Source organism: Diabrotica virgifera, chromosome 10 (genome assembly GCF_917563875.1).
Source record: "Diabrotica virgifera virgifera chromosome 10, PGI_DIABVI_V3a".
In the NCBI taxonomy this organism is placed as follows: domain Eukaryota; kingdom Metazoa; phylum Arthropoda; class Insecta; order Coleoptera; family Chrysomelidae; genus Diabrotica; species Diabrotica virgifera.
Window position 1 is genome coordinate 103,510,303 of NC_065452.1, and position 19,618 is coordinate 103,529,920.

General features: G+C 33.9%; 1 protein-coding gene across 3 annotated transcripts in view; it reads left to right on the forward strand.

Annotated features, from left to right (window-relative positions):
- LOC114335623 (uncharacterized) overlaps nucleotides 1-19,618 on the forward strand; it is a 248,376-nt gene that overhangs the window by 180,990 nt on the left and 47,768 nt on the right. For all 3 annotated transcript variants that reach the window (XM_028285885.2, XM_050663614.1, XM_050663613.1), the window contains 4 exons: nucleotides 7,518-7,702; nucleotides 14,588-14,779; nucleotides 14,840-14,949; nucleotides 17,270-17,589. In XM_028285885.2, coding sequence (XP_028141686.1) covers nucleotides 7,518-7,702; nucleotides 14,588-14,779; nucleotides 14,840-14,949; nucleotides 17,270-17,589 — 807 coding nt within the window. The remainder of the gene's footprint in view (nucleotides 1-7,517; nucleotides 7,703-14,587; nucleotides 14,780-14,839; nucleotides 14,950-17,269; nucleotides 17,590-19,618) is intronic.

Sequence of the window (19,618 nt, forward strand, 5' to 3'; positions counted from 1 at the left end):
TATAACCGAGTTGCAGAGTGTTTAATATCCATTTTTCTCATTTATATCTGGATATCTAGAGCCGCCTCAGGGAACTCTATTTACCATATATAAGTATTTCCGTGTCCCCATGAAACACTCTGTATAATTTATCGGTTTTGATCAAATTAATTTTTCAATCACATGCAATTTAGTATGTAGTAAAGAATTTTCTTGAAAACTTTTTTCATATTCTTCAAACATGTTAAGTCCTAGTGTGACATTCTTTTTCACCAAATTAAAGTTAAATAAATAGCAAAAATATCTAATTTTTCGAAATAGTAGTTATAAAATACAGGGTGGCCCATCCTATACACTATACACGGTCTCTCTACGGAAAACGACTTACTATTTAAAGTTTTTTTTTCATAGAAATATACAGGGTCATTAACACTACAATTTAAAATAATGTGAATTATACAGTGTGCTTCAAAAAGGAGTGTTATATCTAAGTTATAATGTTAAGTATGTTTTCTTTACCTTTCCATATTTTTTAATTGTCCTTAAAAAACAGGCTATACTTTTATAAGTATTCCCTATACTTAAATAAAGAGTTTTTCATTTATTTAAATTTTTCTAAAAATGGAAGGCTTTATAAAAAAAATTAATATCTACAAATTTAAGAATCGGGGACAAATTTTGTGTTTTATTATTCTTTCTTGTGACAAATTTACTTAGTTTTCACAATATATTAAGATTTTCTATACCAATCTCTCTTTATTTTTAAAAATTTCCCAATTTGTAAGCTTTAACAATAATTTATAGTCAAGTATGTCGTGGTTATGCACCACATCAACAAACACCGGCGATATACCTAACCAAGATGGTAAGCCATCAATAAAATTTAAATTTTTGTCATTTCCTCAAACAGAGTGTTATTTTAGTTGATTTTCGGTATTTTAGTTACTTATTTATGCATAAAAAATCCAAATCTGCAATAAAAAATAAGGTTTTTTATTTTTAAGATTTTAAAGCTACCCCTCACCCCAACTCCATGGGGTGGAAGCGGAGGGTCGTGTTTGGTGTCATTCGATAGATTTAAAAAAAAATATTTAATAAGTGTTTTTCAGCTTTCCGATCCGATGTAAATTTCGCGAAATATTCGACCGTCGCGATACTTTTGACACACCCTATGTAAAAATAACATGCTTCTTCTTTACATACCATCTCCGAGACGAAGGTTGGCAATCATCATTGCTCTTCTAACTTTTGACACTACAATCCGAAAGAGTTCAGTTGAGCTGCATTCAAACCATTCTATGAAGTTTCTCAGCCAGGACATTTTTCTTCTACCTATGCTGCACCTTTCTTGAATCTTTCCCTGCATTATTAATTTTAGAAGTTCATAACTGTGACCACGTGTTATATAACCTAAATATTGTAGTTTTCTTATTTTGATGGAATCCAGTATCTCCCTGCTATTCTCTATCCTTCTTTGTAGGTACTTCTTCATTAAATTGGAAAAGACTGTAAGACTTGTACACACTTCTAAGTAGGTCAAAACGGCAAACAGGTGTATGTTCTCAAAAAAATGTTTGATAGTGTGTAAAAAATGTTTTATTATCAGTTAAGTACTTTCAACACATAACGTGCCATCATCAGAGCTTCCTAAAAGGAGATTTAAGATAAGATTTTTTTATAAAAAATGAGTGAAAAACTTACGTCCTCTTGTAAAACCTTCATAGAAGAGCAATTGCTAAATGACAATAAAAAACATGGATACTGGGCAAAAGGCACAGCAGATATCGGGTATAACAACCCCTTAAAATGAATAAATTATATATATCAATCGGTTTTAAAACGTCTTGCGACGTTGTCCGATGCCTAATTTCCATGACACTCTATCATCCCATTGGCCCTCTCTAAGATCTCTTGCGCTCATCGCCTTCGTTACTCCCTCTCTCCAAGATTTCTTGGGTCTTCCTCTCTTTCTGCGTTTTGGTGGTACCCATTGCATAATTATTTTAGGGAGTCTTGAGTTATCCATCCTCTGGACGTGTCCGTACCATATCAGCTGTTTTCTTTCTATATCTGTTGTTAGAGAGCCGTCAACCCCCATTCGCTGTCTTATCTCATCATTACGTATTCTCTCTCTGCGTGACACTCCTACTGATCTTCTAAAAGCGTCCATTTCTACTGCCTCCAGTTTTCTTCTGTTGTTTTCGGTTATCCGCCAAGTTTCTGCTCCGTACAATAGACTGCTTTTAATAAGAGATTCGTAGATATTGTGTTTTCTTCTTTTTCCTATTTCATGATTCCACAGTACGCTGTTTAGACAACCTATTGTTTTTCTGGATTGTGTTATTCTTCTCTTTATTTCTTCATCATCTTTCCCCGTTGTGTCAAAAACGATTCCTAGATATGTGTAATGGTCACAGGGCATGATGATTTCATTATTTTCTAATGTGATGTTCGATAGTTCGGTACCTATTGGCAGGTATTTTGTTTTTTCTGTAAAATGAATAAATTCACATCTAAATTCTTTTATATATTAAAACATAATATATTATACAGCCATGTTGTCTTTTTAATATATAAAAGAATTTAGATGTGAATTTATTCATTTTAAGGGGTTGGTATACCCGATATCTGCTGTGGCTTTTGCCCAGTATCCATGTTTTTTATTGTGTCGTTTAGCAATTGCTCTTCTATGAAGGTATAAGAGGACGTAAGTTTTTCACTCATTTTTTTATAAAAAAATCTTATCTTAAATGTCCGTTTAGGAAGCTCTGATGATGGCACGTTGTGTGTTGAAAGTACTTAGCTGATAATAAAACATTTTTTACACACTATCAAAAATTTTTTTGAGAACATACACCTGTTTGCCGTTTTGACCTACTTCTTCATTAGTTATTCTGTCTGTCCAGGAGATTCTCGGCATTCTTCGATATGTCCACATTTCAAATGCTTCCAATCTATTAAGACATTGTTTATTAAGGGTCCATGTCTCTACACCATAAGAAAGAACATAAAATACTTTGGTACTAGTTTTCTAAGATTTGGGCTGAGGTGTCTACTACATAGTAACCGTTTGTTTCATTAATGTTTGTCCATAAATAGTTATAATTCTAAACTCGGTCTATCGTCTTATTATTTACGTGTAGATTGATGTTTCTAATATTTTTTTTGATAAAACCATAAACTTTGTTTTCTTTATGTTTAGTGACAGACCAAATTCTTCACTCGTTGCAACAACCTTATCTAAAATGTTTTGTAGAAGACACATTGTTAAAAATAACCGCTTATAAAATGATAACCTATATTATACCCCGTACGCTCATGGACCACCTGTGCTGATGATCGAGGGTAGGGTAGACATGAGGATTTTCATCAGTATTATAATGAAAGTTATGGCGATTAACAAGTCCATTATAATGGGAAAGTGCACTCATCGGAAAACAAAGCATAATCAAAAAAATCTTCATCGGGTGCTATTGTATCCATAACACATAAACAAAAATCGATTCGTTGTTTAAAATGCGTTTGATATAGGTCTTTAATGCATCTGTTGTTTATAGGGATAAAATTTGTATTTTTGCATTATTTGTCCAATACTGCTCTTACTAATTCCAGTATATCTACAAATGACCCGATAAGTTATGTATGGATTTTTTATAAGGGAGCCAATAACCCTAAATTCGTTATTATAATCGACTGTAACAGGTTGAGACTAGATAATTATTTCATATTCTACGTTTCCGCTAGTTTGGAACTGTTATAGTAATTTTTCAAAAGTACATCTATCAGGATTCTCTTGATTTGGGTATTTTTGGCCATAAACTCTAGATGCCAAAAACAGTTTTCATTACCCAGTTCTGACCGAGAACCAAAATCATATTAATTCTTTGTTCTTTAGAACCAGGTTTCGTATTTAACAATTGTTTTTCGTAACACTTATTTTTTAACTTACTATATAGGAATGTCGAAACTGACATTATACAATTACATGGCTACTTTGATCAGAATGAACGTTTTGTACAAAAATATGTGTAATGTAGGAAATAGGTAGTAGGTATAGAGAATACTTCCAAGATAATTTAAATATCTTTCATTGTAAGGTATAGAATGTCTGGTGTGCGATTTAAAATAATTGACTAATTAATTAGTCAATGCCATATGTAAGATAAATTCATCTAAAATAATAAAATACCCTGTATGATGAAATAATAAAAATATAAAGTTTATTGATGTTTGTTGATGAATAATTGTGCATAACCACGACGTACTTGATTATACTTACTTACTTACTTAGTCCTAAGCCTTTCTACCTTTAGGTCTAAGGCTTGTGGAGTTGAGTTTTGTATGGTTGTCTCCGTGATTTCCGATCTTGTGTTAGGTTTCTTGCACTGTCCAATGCCAATCCTTTCTTCTCGACTTCTTTTCTGATTTCATCTACCCACATAACTCTTGGTCTTCCTCTTTAAAGCATAACTTGCGAAGCTACCCACATAACTCGCATCCCTGTTTGAAGCCTTGATTTGTAGTAAATTCTCTGGATTCCTCATTATTGGTTCTTATTGTACTTGTATTATTTGTGTACATATCCTTTATTACTTCTATTATCTTCCTGTCAACTCCCCTTTCCATTAGTGTCTACCATACGCCTTTTTTTCGAATTCTGTCAAACGCCTTTTCCAGGTGGATGTATCTCTCTATTCTTATTCCTATTCTTATATCTTTGTCACTTACTTGTCTTATTGTGAGTATTAGGTCTTGCGTGCTTCTGTCTTTCCTGAATCCACAATATGTATCTTCCATAGTTGTTTCTATTCGGGTTTTTATTCTTGTCTCTGTTATTCTACTTGATTATAACTATTGTTAAAGCTTACAAATTATAATATCTTTAAATATTATTCAAAAATGAAAGGAGATTGTATACGAAATCACAATATAGTTTGAAAAGGAACACTTATAAAAGTATGACTTTTCTTAAGTGCAATTAAAGAATGTCACCATATATAGGGTGTTTTATGAGAAAAAATATAACTTTGATATACCAATATTTTTTGGAGCACCTTATTATAATTCACATCATTTTTAAATTCTAGTTTTATTGGTCCTGCTTATTCCTATAAAGAAAAATGAAAAATATTAATATTCTGATTGCAGCATCTGCATTTTTGTGCTTTTTTACTTTGTGCATTTTCGCTTCTAGGGAAGGAGATGTTGGTACAATAAAAAAAAACAGATTTGAACTTTAATGGCATTCTGGGTTAAGCAGGAACAGTGTTAGGTGAATTCGCTTTTTTTTTAACCTAAATAAACCTACCAATGTAAACTAAACAAACCTAATTGTTAGCGAATCTCACTTCCTATTACGCACCTCGACTTTCATTCTTTCTGTGACGCACTCAATTGGTATGGGACGATTGCGTCGATTTTACCTAACTAAAGGCGCGTTTTCACGGTACACTTTGGATGATCATCCCGGATGAATCATCCAAAGTGAAAAATAAATGAATCGTGTAAACTATTAATCATCGAAAATGATCATCCAAAATGAATATTGAACGAAGTTGAACCGAGTTCTACTTTTGTTCACTTTAGAGGATGCATCGAGGATGAATCATCCAAAGTGAACCATGTAAACATGCATTTGTTGCTGTGATTCATCGGCAGTGACTAGTGAACGGCGCCAACAGGCCATGTGGATGTTTATTGTCGCGATTAAAGAACGTAATTGTTGTGTTTGTGCCTTTTTGAGATCAGTCGTGGGACAGTACTCAAGAGATTAAATGTCGCATCGGAAAGGCAAAGAGTGCATTCTTGACTATGAGCTCTGTGTTCAAGAGCCATGACATCAGTCTAAAAACAAAAATAAGGCTCCTTAAATGTTACGTGTACTCAGTGCTTCTATACGGAGTAGAAACGTGGACATTGAAGGCAGAAACTTTATCGAAACTTCAAGCTTTTGAGCTATGGTTGTACAGAAGGATCCTGAAGACACCTTGGACAGACAAAGTCACCAATGAAGAAGTACTACAGAGGATGAACACAACCGAAGATTTAGTCAACATCGCGAAGGGCCGTAAACTGCAGTCCTTGGGACATATAATGAGAAATCAAGACAGATACGAGCTACTCCAGCGCATTTTACAAGGTAAAATTGAAGGAAAAAGGGCACCAGGACGAAGAAGAATATCCTGGCTTGCTAACCTGAGAGTATGGTATAGAAAGACCTCAACATAACTATTCCGTATAGCAACCAACAAAGTCATCATAGCCAAAATGATCGCCAACGTTTGGAACAGACAGACACCCTAAGAAGAAGCCTTTTGAGATGGTTTTTTAACATGGCTTGATCTTCTATATACCATTCCTTTAACAAACACGTTGACGTCCCCATTTTATACCGTCGATTTATCCACGGCCTTAACACCAACGTCGTTTTTTCTAATCTTCTATTTTTCAGGTACATGTCTAAGTTCATTTAAAAGATATTTACTTATTATACCAATTCCTGCACGTACAACTTCAGTTAGCGCCATTTGTAAGTGAACAGACTAATTCAGTCTTGGTGATCCATGTAAACGATAATTACTTTCATCGTCGCAATCACTTTGGATGATTCATCCGGGATGATCATCCAAAGTGTACCGTGAAAACGCGCCCTAAGATAAGTTCAGCTGAGGGCACGATTGCGTCGAACTAAGTCAGATGGTCCCTGTATTATTAAGGCTAGGTTTCCTCGAAAGCGGCACCGACAAACAGCGATCGTAGCACTGCGATGAATTACGTCAGATTACGGTGAAAAATTCAAGGTTCTTCACTGGGGCAATGGAATGTGCAAGCTCAGCAAGCGGTGGCTTCCAACGCATCCTTGGAAACCAACGCTATTATTTTGCATGGTACAGTTTTTTATGATGTCATTCATCGCAGTGTTACGATCGGAGGTTGTCGGCACCGCTTTCGAGGAAACCAGCGCTTAATCCCTGGGTATGATTGCGCCGCTTCCTTTGGTGACGTAATATCTTAATGTTTTCCTTGTGCGACTATACCGCGCACTGTAATGAATTAATAGACGAAATAGGTTAGGTTATATAATTAAAAATGGAAATAAAATATAAGAATTTATTTCAAGAATATACACTTACGCTTACGGACTTATATTTACTAAGTATAAAATATTTTTCACTATTCTTTAAGATCTGTACACCAAATTAATTAAATTAAAGCTGCAAGTAGCGAATAATTATTATCGTGGTGGAAGGATTGAATCTGCAGCCGGCGTAATCGTGTCCATTCCATCGGCGCAATCGTCCCCTGCCTCAACTTTGATTGTCGATATGTGGGTACACATGCAGATGGGTAGCATACAGTGGGTAGCGTGATCACTAACGTCCTTGCAGATTTTTTGCTATTTTTTTAACAACTTTTTATGTGGAATTAGCACCCTTCACATTTTTATGAGAAAGTTTCAGAAAAAACCATAACTAACTACAAGCCAATCTGCATTTGAGTCGACTTGTTTATTAGTCTATGAATGTTGATATTTTTAGCTATAGTGAAACACTATGTGTAAGATGTTTGCTCTTGAAATTAAGATCTTCAAATGTTTTGCAAATCTTCGTTGCTACAGAAGAAACAATATCAAAATGCTTTACGAATGAAAAAGCTGCAGAAGCAAACTGTCCTTCAGAAGATACTGTAGTAACACGAGAAGCCACAGAAATATTACTCTTCAGTAAGTGCTCTTTTATTTTCTCCACATATAATAGGTCGGCGAATAATTTAAGACTAAGTAATTAAAAGTAATTGTAAGTATTCTATTATTTTGGCAATTCTCGATTGAAACGGAATATAGAGGGCAGAAAATTCGAATGCAGGAAAATGGCCGATATAAATGGTATAAACAAACATTCAATTGAGGAACAGAACAATACCGATTTGATTTAAAATATTTTAATGTACTCATAATGCTAAAATTTACTAAAAATTTTTTAATAGTGACCAAATTCCATTCAAATCAACAATTTTCTGGTTTGTTTATACCACTTATAGTAGTTTAAATTTATTCCGCCAGAGGTCAGCTACTTTGTTTTTCAGCGCGAATAAGATAAGAAATAGTGAACAGAAAATAGAATATACAGGGTGATTCATTAAGAAGGTCCAATTTCTGAATTGTATATTCTAGACCTCAAAATATTAAGATTTAACCCAAATCACTTAAATGAAATGTGGCTCCTTACAGAGTTACAGTGTGTTTTATTTAAAAATTGAAGAATTATTAATTTGTACCCGGTACTAAAACTAATTTACATATCCTTGCATACTTGGTAGAAAGTGTAGGTGCTGTACACCCTATTAAATTATGATAAACAAACATTTCTGGCTACTGCTAGAGGCCTACAAGAGCAGATATTAAATGGTTGACCCCTCTAAAATTCTACGGCACTGACAAAATTGCTATTTTAGCGCAATTTTTCGATTCTCCCATTCGTAACGATGAAGTCATCAGTTTTCGAGATATTTGAAGTTAAAAATGAAACGGCACAGTTATTTTGATTAATGTGTCGTGCCGTTTCATTTTCAACTTCAAATATCTCGAAGTCTAATGATTTTTTCGTTACGAAAGACAAGTATATTATTTACATAGAGAGTATTGAAGCATCTAAAAATTATGCTAAAATAGCAATTCCATCAATGGCGTAGATTTTGGGAAGGGTCAACCATTAACTTTCCCCCGTCGTGCGCCTCTGGTAGTAGCCAGAAACGTTTATTTTACATAATTTAGTAGGGTATACGGTACATATACTTTTTGGCAAGTATGATAAAGATATGTCAAATAGTTTTAAAGTACTAGGTACAAATAGTTTTTAAATTTTTAAATAAAACACCCTGTAACTCAGTAAGGAGCCACATTTCATTTAAGTGATTTGAGTTAAATCTTAATATTTTGAGGTCGAGAATCTACAACTCAGAGATTGGCTATTTTTAATGAATCACCCTGTATACATGAAATAAAATTGGTAACAAATATTATGGAGCCCTGCTTTTCTGAAACAAAAAACAATGTTGTTACTTATAAAAAAATAATTAGTAGCATGCCCTTTAGACACATGCAATTTTCAAATTGTTTCAAATAATCTCACCTTCACTATTATAGATTTTATTTGCAAACAATAGCCAATGGCAAGTAATTCAACGCATCATCCGCTATGTAGTATGCGGGTAATTTCATTAGTAACCTGTTCCTGATCCATTTGCATCGTGGTACCATACAATTAATTGTGTCCTGTTTTTAATGTTTTTATGAGGGATACAACAGTCAATACTCGAGGAACAATAATTAATAAAAGCGTGAAAATACTAGCATTTGCAGATGATGTTGACATAATCGCAAGATCAAGAAGAGAAATGATAGAGGCATTCAATCAAATAGAACGAGCTGCACAAAATAGTAGCCTTTAAAATCGACCAGAACAAAACAAAATATATGCAGGTAAGTAAAAACACAGAAATAAGGCAGCCACAAAATTTAGCAATAGGAGAATACAACATTGAGGGGGTAAAAAACTTTACATACTTGGGATCCCTAGTCAAATCTGATAATAACGTAGCAGAGGAAGTGAAGAGGCGAATATTTATTGCCAATAAAAGTTACCATGGCTTAATTCGGCAACTAAAATCAGACAACGTCGCAAGGAAAACAAAATGCCAAATATACAAAACCTTAATAAGACCGGTACTCACATACGGCTCAGAAACCTGGACACTCACTAAAAGAGAGGAAACATTGCTAGCCACCTTTGAAAGAAAAATCTTGCGACACATATATATAAGGGAACAAAAGAAAATGGAATTTGACGAAGAAGGTACAACTTTGAACTATACGAAATATACCAGGATCCGGATATCATAACATTCATTAAAATAGGACGGCTGCGTTGGATGGGACATGTAGAAAAAATGGAAGAAGGCGAAATACCAAACAAAATATTTAAACAGATACCAGTAGGAAAAAGAACAAGAGGAAGACCGAAGCTGAGATATTTAGAACAAATAGAAAATGATATAAAAACCTTAAAAATAAAAAACTGGAGAAAAAAAGCACGAAACAGATCAGAGTGGAGAAGAATCCTGGAACAGGCCAAGACCCAGAAAGGGCTGTTGTTGTTGACATAATCGCAAGATCAAGAAGAGAAATGATAGAGGCATTCAATAAAATAGAACGAGCTGCACAAAATAGTAGCCTTAAAATCAACCAGAAAAAAACAAATTATATGCAGGTAAGTAAAAACACAGAAATAAGGCAGCCACAAAATTTAACAATAGGAGAATACAACATTGAGGGGGTAAAAAACTTTACATACTTGGGATGCCTAGTCACATCTGATAATAACGTAGTAAAGGAAGTGAAGAGGCGAATATTTATTGCCAATAAAAGTTACCATGGTTTAATTCGGCAACTAAGATCAGACAACGTCGCAAGGAAAACAAAATGCCAAATATACAAAACCTTAATAAGACCGGTACTCACATACGGCTCAGAAACCTGGACACTCACTAAAAGAGAGGAAACATTGCTAGCCACCTTTGAAAGAAAAATCTTGCGACACATATATAAGGGCACAAAAGAAAATGGAATTTGGCGAAGAAGGTACAACTTTGAACTATACGAAATATACCAGGATCCGGATATCATAACATTCATTAAAATAGGACGGCTGCGTTAAATGGGACATGTAGAAAGAATGGAAGAAGGCGAAATACCAAACAAAATATTTAAACAGATACCAGTAGGAAAAAGAACAAGAGGAAGACCGAAGCTGAGATATTTAGAACAAATAGAAAATTATATAAAAACCTTAAAAATAAAAAACTGGAGAAACAAGAATGTGTGTGTACTTTGTACGCACGTAAGAAGTTATACTTCTACTACATATTATGTGATTTTTAAGACTATACCAAAAATTTAAAAAAATAAAAGAATAAAACGCACACAAACACATTGAAAAATGCCACAAAGAAAAAATGATTTCTGGACGATAATAATTGTTGGCAAAAATTTTAAATACGCATTTGCTGGAAAAAAAATTATATAACAAATATACTTACAATCATAATATGCATAAAAAAATAAAAAAATAAAACTTGCATCGGGAATTGAACCCTTGAACTTCGTGCCGCTTTGACTCGTAATCGAAGCGTAGACTCACTCGTCCAATCGCACATTATTTATGATGTGGAAAAATACGGTAACTGAACGTTTTACTGTTTGACAATTGTTTTGAAAATTATGTAGTTTAAATTTTGTGGAAGAAAATATAAAAATATAACAAAACAGTAAGAAAACAATATATTAGATGAAGATTGGTAGAACTTTTGTTGGTAATCAAATTAAGTATGTAAATCAAAGCATTACATACCTACTAGATAAATAAATCTACGCCAAAAAATCATAATTTAAAAATAAAAATCGAACCTAATTTGGGATTTCTCTCTAAAATCCGCATTCTTGAGAAAATAAATGTATGTATTTCAACCTAATCCAAATGTATAATTACAATATGATTATAATAAAAACTAGGTACTTACCAAATTAGAATGAGTTTTCCTTGTCCAAAATAGTCCAAAAGTCCAAAAATATAGGTATATGAATTTATATTTAAAAAGGCAGTATAACTATTAACTAACTTTTGTTTGTTGTTTCTTTTCACACAAATTTTAAAACGCAACAACCATAAATAATCTAACTACAGCTGTGCCACAGCCACCATATTGAATAATTTTTGACATGTCATTTGAACATCCAATCAGAACAAAGTTATAATACGCATGCGCCCGGTCGCTAGGTTTTCCCATATAAAAATTTACCCTCTATCGCCGGTAAAGAAGTATAACTTCAAAAAAGCACGAAACAGATCAGAGTGGAGAAGAATCCTGGAACAGGCCAAGACTCAGAAAGGGCTGTCGAGCCAATGATGATGATGATGACCATACAATTAATTGTGTCCTGTTTTTAATGAGCCCTTAAAAATTGGTGCAGCTTCAATTCTGCTATGAAATTGATTAATGCCCGTAAAATTCATTTTTTATTTTAAGTTTCACTCTCATCTGGACTCGAGTAACTCCAGTTCGGGTGCACCACAAAATACTTTTTTGTCCAGGGCAATAGCGAAAAAGTTATTTTAAATTTTTATAAGCAAAAAATTGTAAAGTTTTTGCAATCAAGTTTTGCAATGTTTAAAACGGTTTTCTCTAACATTTTTAAAATTCTTTTAAAATAATAACTCCCCTTCTTGCTTATGCTACCCGTAGAATCATTGTAAATTAATTTTTTTTCTGACTTATGTTACTGCCAAAAAAAGTTGCTTGGGGTAAACAAGTTGAATAACTTTTATACTAATTCATAAATCACTCTGATTTTAAGCACGTGTTTTAAACATGTTTTTCAAATAATTATCTCTAAATCTGTACAAAATCAGAGCGTGAAACAAAATAGATATAGATATATGTTTATTTTGTTTCACGATATACTCGGTGCATAGTACAAAATGATAGCGGTTTAGATGGATAAACTGGGTCGCCTGCAGTTGATTAACTGTCATAAATACGACCAAGTTTACGCGTAACTTTGATATGAGAATTATAAAAAAAAATATGCATTGAAATCCAGATCCCGTAATTTTTTGAGCATTATAAAGTGAGTACAAAGACATACATAATTTTTTTGTAATTACACCTTCAATTTAGCGTGCACTTCTCGTAGACTACCGATAAGGTAGAGTCGTGTTGATGAACTGCAGGGCGCCCGGGTAAACTGTTGATGCCTGTGGAATAGATTCCTAGCATTGCCTGATGGCTTGATCCAGGGCCGTAACTATCATTGGGGCAACCGGGACAGTGTCCCGGTGCCCCTGGCCAAGAGGGCCCCCGTTTGGTTAGCCGTGCATATATTGTAACGAGGTCAAATAAAATTTTAAAATACTTTCTGTCAAGTTCGAGTCGTCCGATTGTAATAAGTACACGGCATATTAATTCTAACGACTTCAATGATCGATTTTAACCTGTTTCACCTGCACCATTATAAAAAATTTTGTCTCAAAATCTCTTCATGAAGTCACCTCATTTTCGTTGCTTTCAATCCACAAAGCAGCTCCGTTGTTTAGATGGCTTCTTATAATTTCTTTGCAGTATTCGAAGTTTTGCAGCATATGTTGGAATTTATTTTTTTAAATTTTAATGAAAGGTACCGCATGTCGTTTTCTAATATCCTCGCCAAATTGGATTCTGCTCTCATTAGAGCTGTATACAATAAATATTTCCCGACGGTCTCCTCCTTTTTGACATTTTCCTATCTCCTTTCATTTTTCTTCTACTTTTTCCATATCGAATTTTAACGCATTCTATTTTCTTCCACCTTTTCAATTTCCTGTATTTTCACAGCAATCTGGTTTACCTCTTCCTGCATTTTCTCTAAATAAACTTTCATATCTTCATATTTTCCAACTTCCAACGAACAGTATCGTTCGTTGGGAGGCACTGAAGTCCTCATGTACTAACCTGAAAAATGTTCCTCGAAAGTGACTCTAAAACCTCTCCATCTAACATGCTGGACTGGAAGATTTGATGCACACAATGCATTGAAACACAGATTTTGCGATGTTCTGAAGTACCTTTCAAGTCTACTTCTGACAAGTAACAAAAGTGAAAGAGAGGAAGCAGCACAACTAAAAAAGAAACTATAATCATTCAAATTTGTTTTGTTACTAGTTGTTCAAAATAAAATCCTTGAAATCCTCGACATAGTCTCGAAAACACTGCAATCAGAATCTTTGGACGTTTTAACAGATTACAGTTTACTTGAAGAGAGCCTCTTAAAACTAACTGAAATGAGAGGACAATTTGAAACCGTCTTTGAAGAGGCTTCAAATATGTGTCAACTTTGGGGAATACCAGTAGGGTTCGCTCCAAAAAGAATGCAGTATATGAAATAACATTTCGATGAACTGTGCGAAGATGAAGGACTTCAAGATCCCAAGTCATGCTTTAGAGTTTAGAGTAACCGTGTTTTATTCAATGATCGACACATTATGCCATCAGCTAGACACTCGCTTTCAAGGAATGAAAGCCGTGTTAGATACGTACCGAATTGTTCAACCTGATTTTATTTTGAATGCAAATGAACAAGACCTTCAACACGGAGCAGTCAACTTCGTAAAACGTTTTCCAGATGATTCCAGATGAGAGATGGGGGTTTACCCCCTTCCCGTAGGGGCCCCCAGATCATTTTTGACCCGGGGCCCCCAACAACGTACTTACGGCCCTGGCTTGATCAAACCTTGGATTTACAGTTTACTTTAATCGTTATCGACAATAACTCCATATTTCCTCGTTAGACTATGTTTATTTTGTTTCACGCTATACTCGGTGCAGAGTACAAAATGATTGCGATTTAGATGGGTAAACTGTTAATGCATTAGTGATTAGTGGAATAGATTTCTAGTATCGTCTGCTGGCTAGATCAAGCCTTGAGTTTACAGTTTACTTTAATCGTTATCGACACTCGCTTCATATTTTACTATACTTAGGTCAAAGAATAATATAAATATTGTTTCTTTTACAGAAATTAAAGATAATTTTGGACTACCAACAGAAAGACAATATTGTCCTATAGATGGAAATTACATTGTAAATTATAAGGGAACTGCTCAAAAGCGGGCTAATGAATGTAGAGGTTATGATTCTATACTCAATTCATGTCCATCGGGGTCTACTCTAAATTTTATGCTAAGAAATTGCACATTCAAAGGTTATGGTAAGAAAAATGATTATTATTTCATGTTTTTTTTCTGATATAAATATTGGCGTATTTTAGACATGAAATTTGAATGCCTTGGACACTGGAAAGGACTAGACGATGAAACTTTTGTAATTTTTACTGATAGTAGATATATGTCCAATCTTAGACCCAAATACAGATGTGCAGTAAGTTGTCAAGCAAATCTCAGACAACAATAAAATAATTATTTACTGTCTTTAATGTGAATTAACGGCAATTTCGATTTCTACTTCGAAAATCGTTCTCAAAATACGTTATTAACTTTATTATTATATTAATTTGTTTAATTTTAGTTCTGAGATTTCCATTTCAGAAATCGAAAGGTCAAAGTAAACGTGTTTTAAACTTAAATTTCCACTTTGCCTGTAGGACCCGAACCTGAGATTGGGGTGCTCTACAGTACTGGTCGGGGTAACCTCAAGGAGCTCAATCTGCGGAGGTTCCAGGACTCATGAACCAGTTGTGTAGGTTTGAGACAGGCATAGTGGGGCCATCCAAAAATTTCACGACCCATCTCTTTCTTCTAGACCGTAGAAGATGCTCCCTGATGGTCAGTATGCTCACCGGCCACTGTAGACTCCGGCGACACCTTCATCTGCTTGGATTGGCGGATGGCCCACTATACCGTCTATGTGATCAAGAAGAAACCTCACATGTCCTCTGGAAGTGCCCTGTATTGGCCTATCAGAGGTGGCAGATCCCGGGATCGGCCTTTATGCTGCCAATCCAGGTGAGGGAGTTGCCTTTGAAGAGACTTTCGGCTTTTTGTGAGGCCATAAGGTCGCTGAACAATTAGACATTGCTCATATTTGCAGCCTTTACTGATTCTGATGGACATGGGAGCCCGGTGCATCCTGGGCCCCAGAATCGCCGAAGACCAGTTTCTTATTGAACTAGTCTGTATGATAGGAGTGATACACTAGACAGACCTTCCGTAGGAGGTCTGTATCTGAAGGGCTCACAATTGGCCCTGCCCCGATGTACGATACCATACCATACATACATACATAATCGTAAACCTCTTATACCCGTAGGTGTCGAGGTGTACTAGCTCTCTTAAATTTTGTCTACAAATTTACGCCTCTCTTTTCTGTCTCTAGCTAGTTCCTTTGCTTCACTCCATGTCCTCCCCCTTTCTTCGAGAATCTCGTTTATGCTTTTGTTCCATGTTTTTCTTGGTCGTCCTCTACGGTTTTTCCCTATTTTTCTCGCTTCCCATATCTTCTTCACCTGTCTAGTTTCGTTCATTCTAATCATGTGTCCCCACCATTTCAGTTTCTTTTCTTCTGCTTTAACCTTTAGTAATTTCATTCCTAGTTCTTGTCTAATGTCTTCATTTCTTCTTCTGTTTGTTCTTTTAACACCCAGCACTTTCCTCAAGTATTTCATTTCACTTGCTTGCAGTCGCTTTGTTTGTCTTTCGTCAAGTACCCAGTTTTCTGCCCCATAGGTTAATACAGGTTGGTACACTGTTTGGTATACGAGCATTTTAGTTTTTTTTTTGTTATTTCTTTTCTGTTTAAGAAGTTTTTGTATAGTGCATGATTATTCTAGTTGCTGAGTTTATTCTGGCACCAATCTCGTCTTCTTGTGTCCCTTTATTATTCAAACTTATCCCTAAGTACTTGAATACTTCTATCTGTTCGATTACATTTCATTCAATGTTAATGTTTATTTTTGTTACTGCTATCACTTTAGTTTTCTCGGTGTTTACTCTTAAGTTGTACGATTTTAATACTTCTGTCCACATTGTCATGTTCTTTTGAAGGTCTTTTTCTGTTTTTGCTATAAGCACTAAATCATCTGCAAATGCGCATGCTTCTACTTTGACTACTCTTGCATGTTTTCGTATCCTGCAATATATTTGTTTTTGGCCAGCAAGCTTTTATTTCTTCGTCCATAACGCTTATGAACAATAATGGACTCAATGCACCACCCTGTCTGACTCCATCGTTATTTTTGAAGATTTTTGAAGTTATGTTTCTTGTTCTTACTTGGTTATTAGTATTTTCATATAGACTACATACGACCTTCAATAGTTCTTCATCTTACATTTTTGTTCTCTAGGCTCTGCCAGATTCCTGTCCTGTCCACCATATCAAACGCCTTTGTCATATCTAAGAATGCTAAATACATTTCTTCATTTTTGGCTATAGCTTTTTCAATTATTTGTTGCACAGTAAAATTGTGGTCTTGTACACTGTGAGCTGGTCTAAATCCACTTTGTGCATCTGCTAGTTTTGGTTCTATCATCTTACTTAATTTACTTTCTGTTATTATTTCGTATATTTTTAGTCCTGCGCATAAGAGAGATATTCCTCTATAATTTTCGCAAACCCTAGAGTATCTCCTTTCTTGATGCCATACCATACCAAACTTAAATTCAGGTTAATTCCCATTAAATATAGTAAATAATATTTAAATGCTACAGAAAAATAGCTTCAGAAAAATATTTTTTAATTATAGGTTTACCGACAAGATCCAAAAACTAATAAAATACAGATGGCTTTAAGTAGAGATTCAACTTGCACGACTGATCTTTACAATACCACCAGTGGTTTCGAAACGTTTTCATTGGTACCAAGAGTTGAGAGACCTTGGCCAGCTGAAGTATCTTTTGAAATGTGTAGCTTTCCTCAATGGATGTATGGTGACTGGGAACACCTAAAGATTAGGTCAGACACCATATTGTACAAAGACCATAATTCCTTTAAAACCCATACTATCAAGTGTGCGGGAATATTAGAGGATAGTGACAAGTATCTTATCTTCAGCAGAACTCAATGGTAAGTATTGAACACTGTCAATTTGCACCAGTAAATGTTGAATGAGCTGCTTATGTGAGTCGATTTCAATTTAGGTAAGAGAAATAAAAAACAGACTTACTCATGATCAGTTTAATATTACCTAAGACGACCGGTTTTGCATGCTACAATTTGCTATGCATCTTCAGGTCTCCGGTAAAACACTTTTTTTGTTTGGTCTTTTGGTAACAAGTTCAACTCCCTGTATAAATAAAAATAAGCACAACAGCAATGGTTTATTAATGAGATATTTTTTTATTTATTGTCAAAATTTTTAAGAATTATTGATGTTGCTAATTTTCTTTTTATCAAATACAGGGTGAGTCAAAACGCAAGTAACATTATTTTCTCAGTAATGTTAAATGGAACACCCTGTATTTTATATCATTATTGAAAAGTAACATTAACGTACTTTAATTTTTATATAACATTCCCTATGCCCAAATTTATTAGTTTTCGAGATATTTTCATTTCTCAGAGCAAATTATTTTAGGTGTTTAAATTTATCTAAATTTTAAGTAAGCCATGACTGAATTGACAATTGAAGATTACCGATTATCAATCCGGTAATCAATGTAACACTGTAGCAAATAAAGAAATAAAAATAATTTATTAGTAATACATGTTACAAACAAAAACACAACCACTACATGCAACATTTTTGAAACAATTAAAAACTATCTTTTTATGTAAATGCAACAAATAAACAAAGAAAATTAGTAATAAATTTTACAAAAAAACACACAAACACAAAATACAATATTTTGTGAAGACAATTAAACACTACTTTTGTATGTAAATGTAACAAGGTAACAAATAAAGAACAAAACATAATTTATCAGTAATACATTTTGCAAAAAACATGTTTGAAAAAATTAGAAGCTACTTTTAATAAAATATTTTTAATATTTAATTACATAAGGTGTTCAAAATTATCTACACATTTATGTACGCCTAAAAACGATCATTGAATGAGCTACTTACTCTACGGAGCATTTGTAAATTAACACATCGAAATACACTTTGTATTCTATTTTTCATCTCATCCCTTGTTGTTGGAGGTATTTTATAAACTTCATTATTTACGTAACCCCAAAAAAATCAGTCCAGTTTATCAAATTCTGGTGATTTGGGTGGCCACGCTACTGGTCCATTGAAAAATTAAAATATCTCGAAAACTAATAAATTTAGACATAGAGAATGTTATCTAAAAATTAAAGTACGGTAATGGTACTTTTCAATAGTGATATAAAATACAGGGTGTTCCATTTAAAATTACTGAGAAAATAATGTAGTTGCGTTTTGACTCACCCTGTATTTGATATAAAGAAAATTAGCAATATCGACCATTCTTGAAAATTTTGACAATACGTTAAAAAATATGGAATTAATAAACCATTGTTGTTTTGCTTATTTTTATTTATAGAGCGAGTTGAACTTGTTACGATTTTCATATAAAATTGGTTATAACTTTGTAAATACCCTGTATAACATAACAAACCTTTATATTTTTGTGATGGAGAAGTTAACAGGATTTCGAATTTAAAATAAAATATAGGGTGTTCCATTTAAAAAAACATAAGTTTGGTCTGCCACTGTGTTATCGAACACCCTGTAACATTCTAACTAATTTTGTAATGTGAAGCTCAAAGGTGGCTAAAATTTTTGTTATTAACTTTTATTGCTATCTATTACTATAGCGGAGCTATTGAGCTTTACCCTACGAATCAATCACCCTGTATAAGTAACATTTTTAGTATTTCCTTTTTTGTAATTTTGTTCCTCTAATAACTACTATGCTTGCACATATACAGGGTGTCCCCGAAAATAGAGCGTTCCTTTATTAAGGCATGGATATAATACACAATTTAGAACAAAAAAGTCCTATAACATTTTTTTCTAAAGTTAACCGTTTCCAAGAAAAAAATTACATTGTTCTCCATATAAGTGAATTTTTATTTTCATAAATTCAAATGACATGCCAACGTGTTGTAGAAGAACGTGTTGTGAC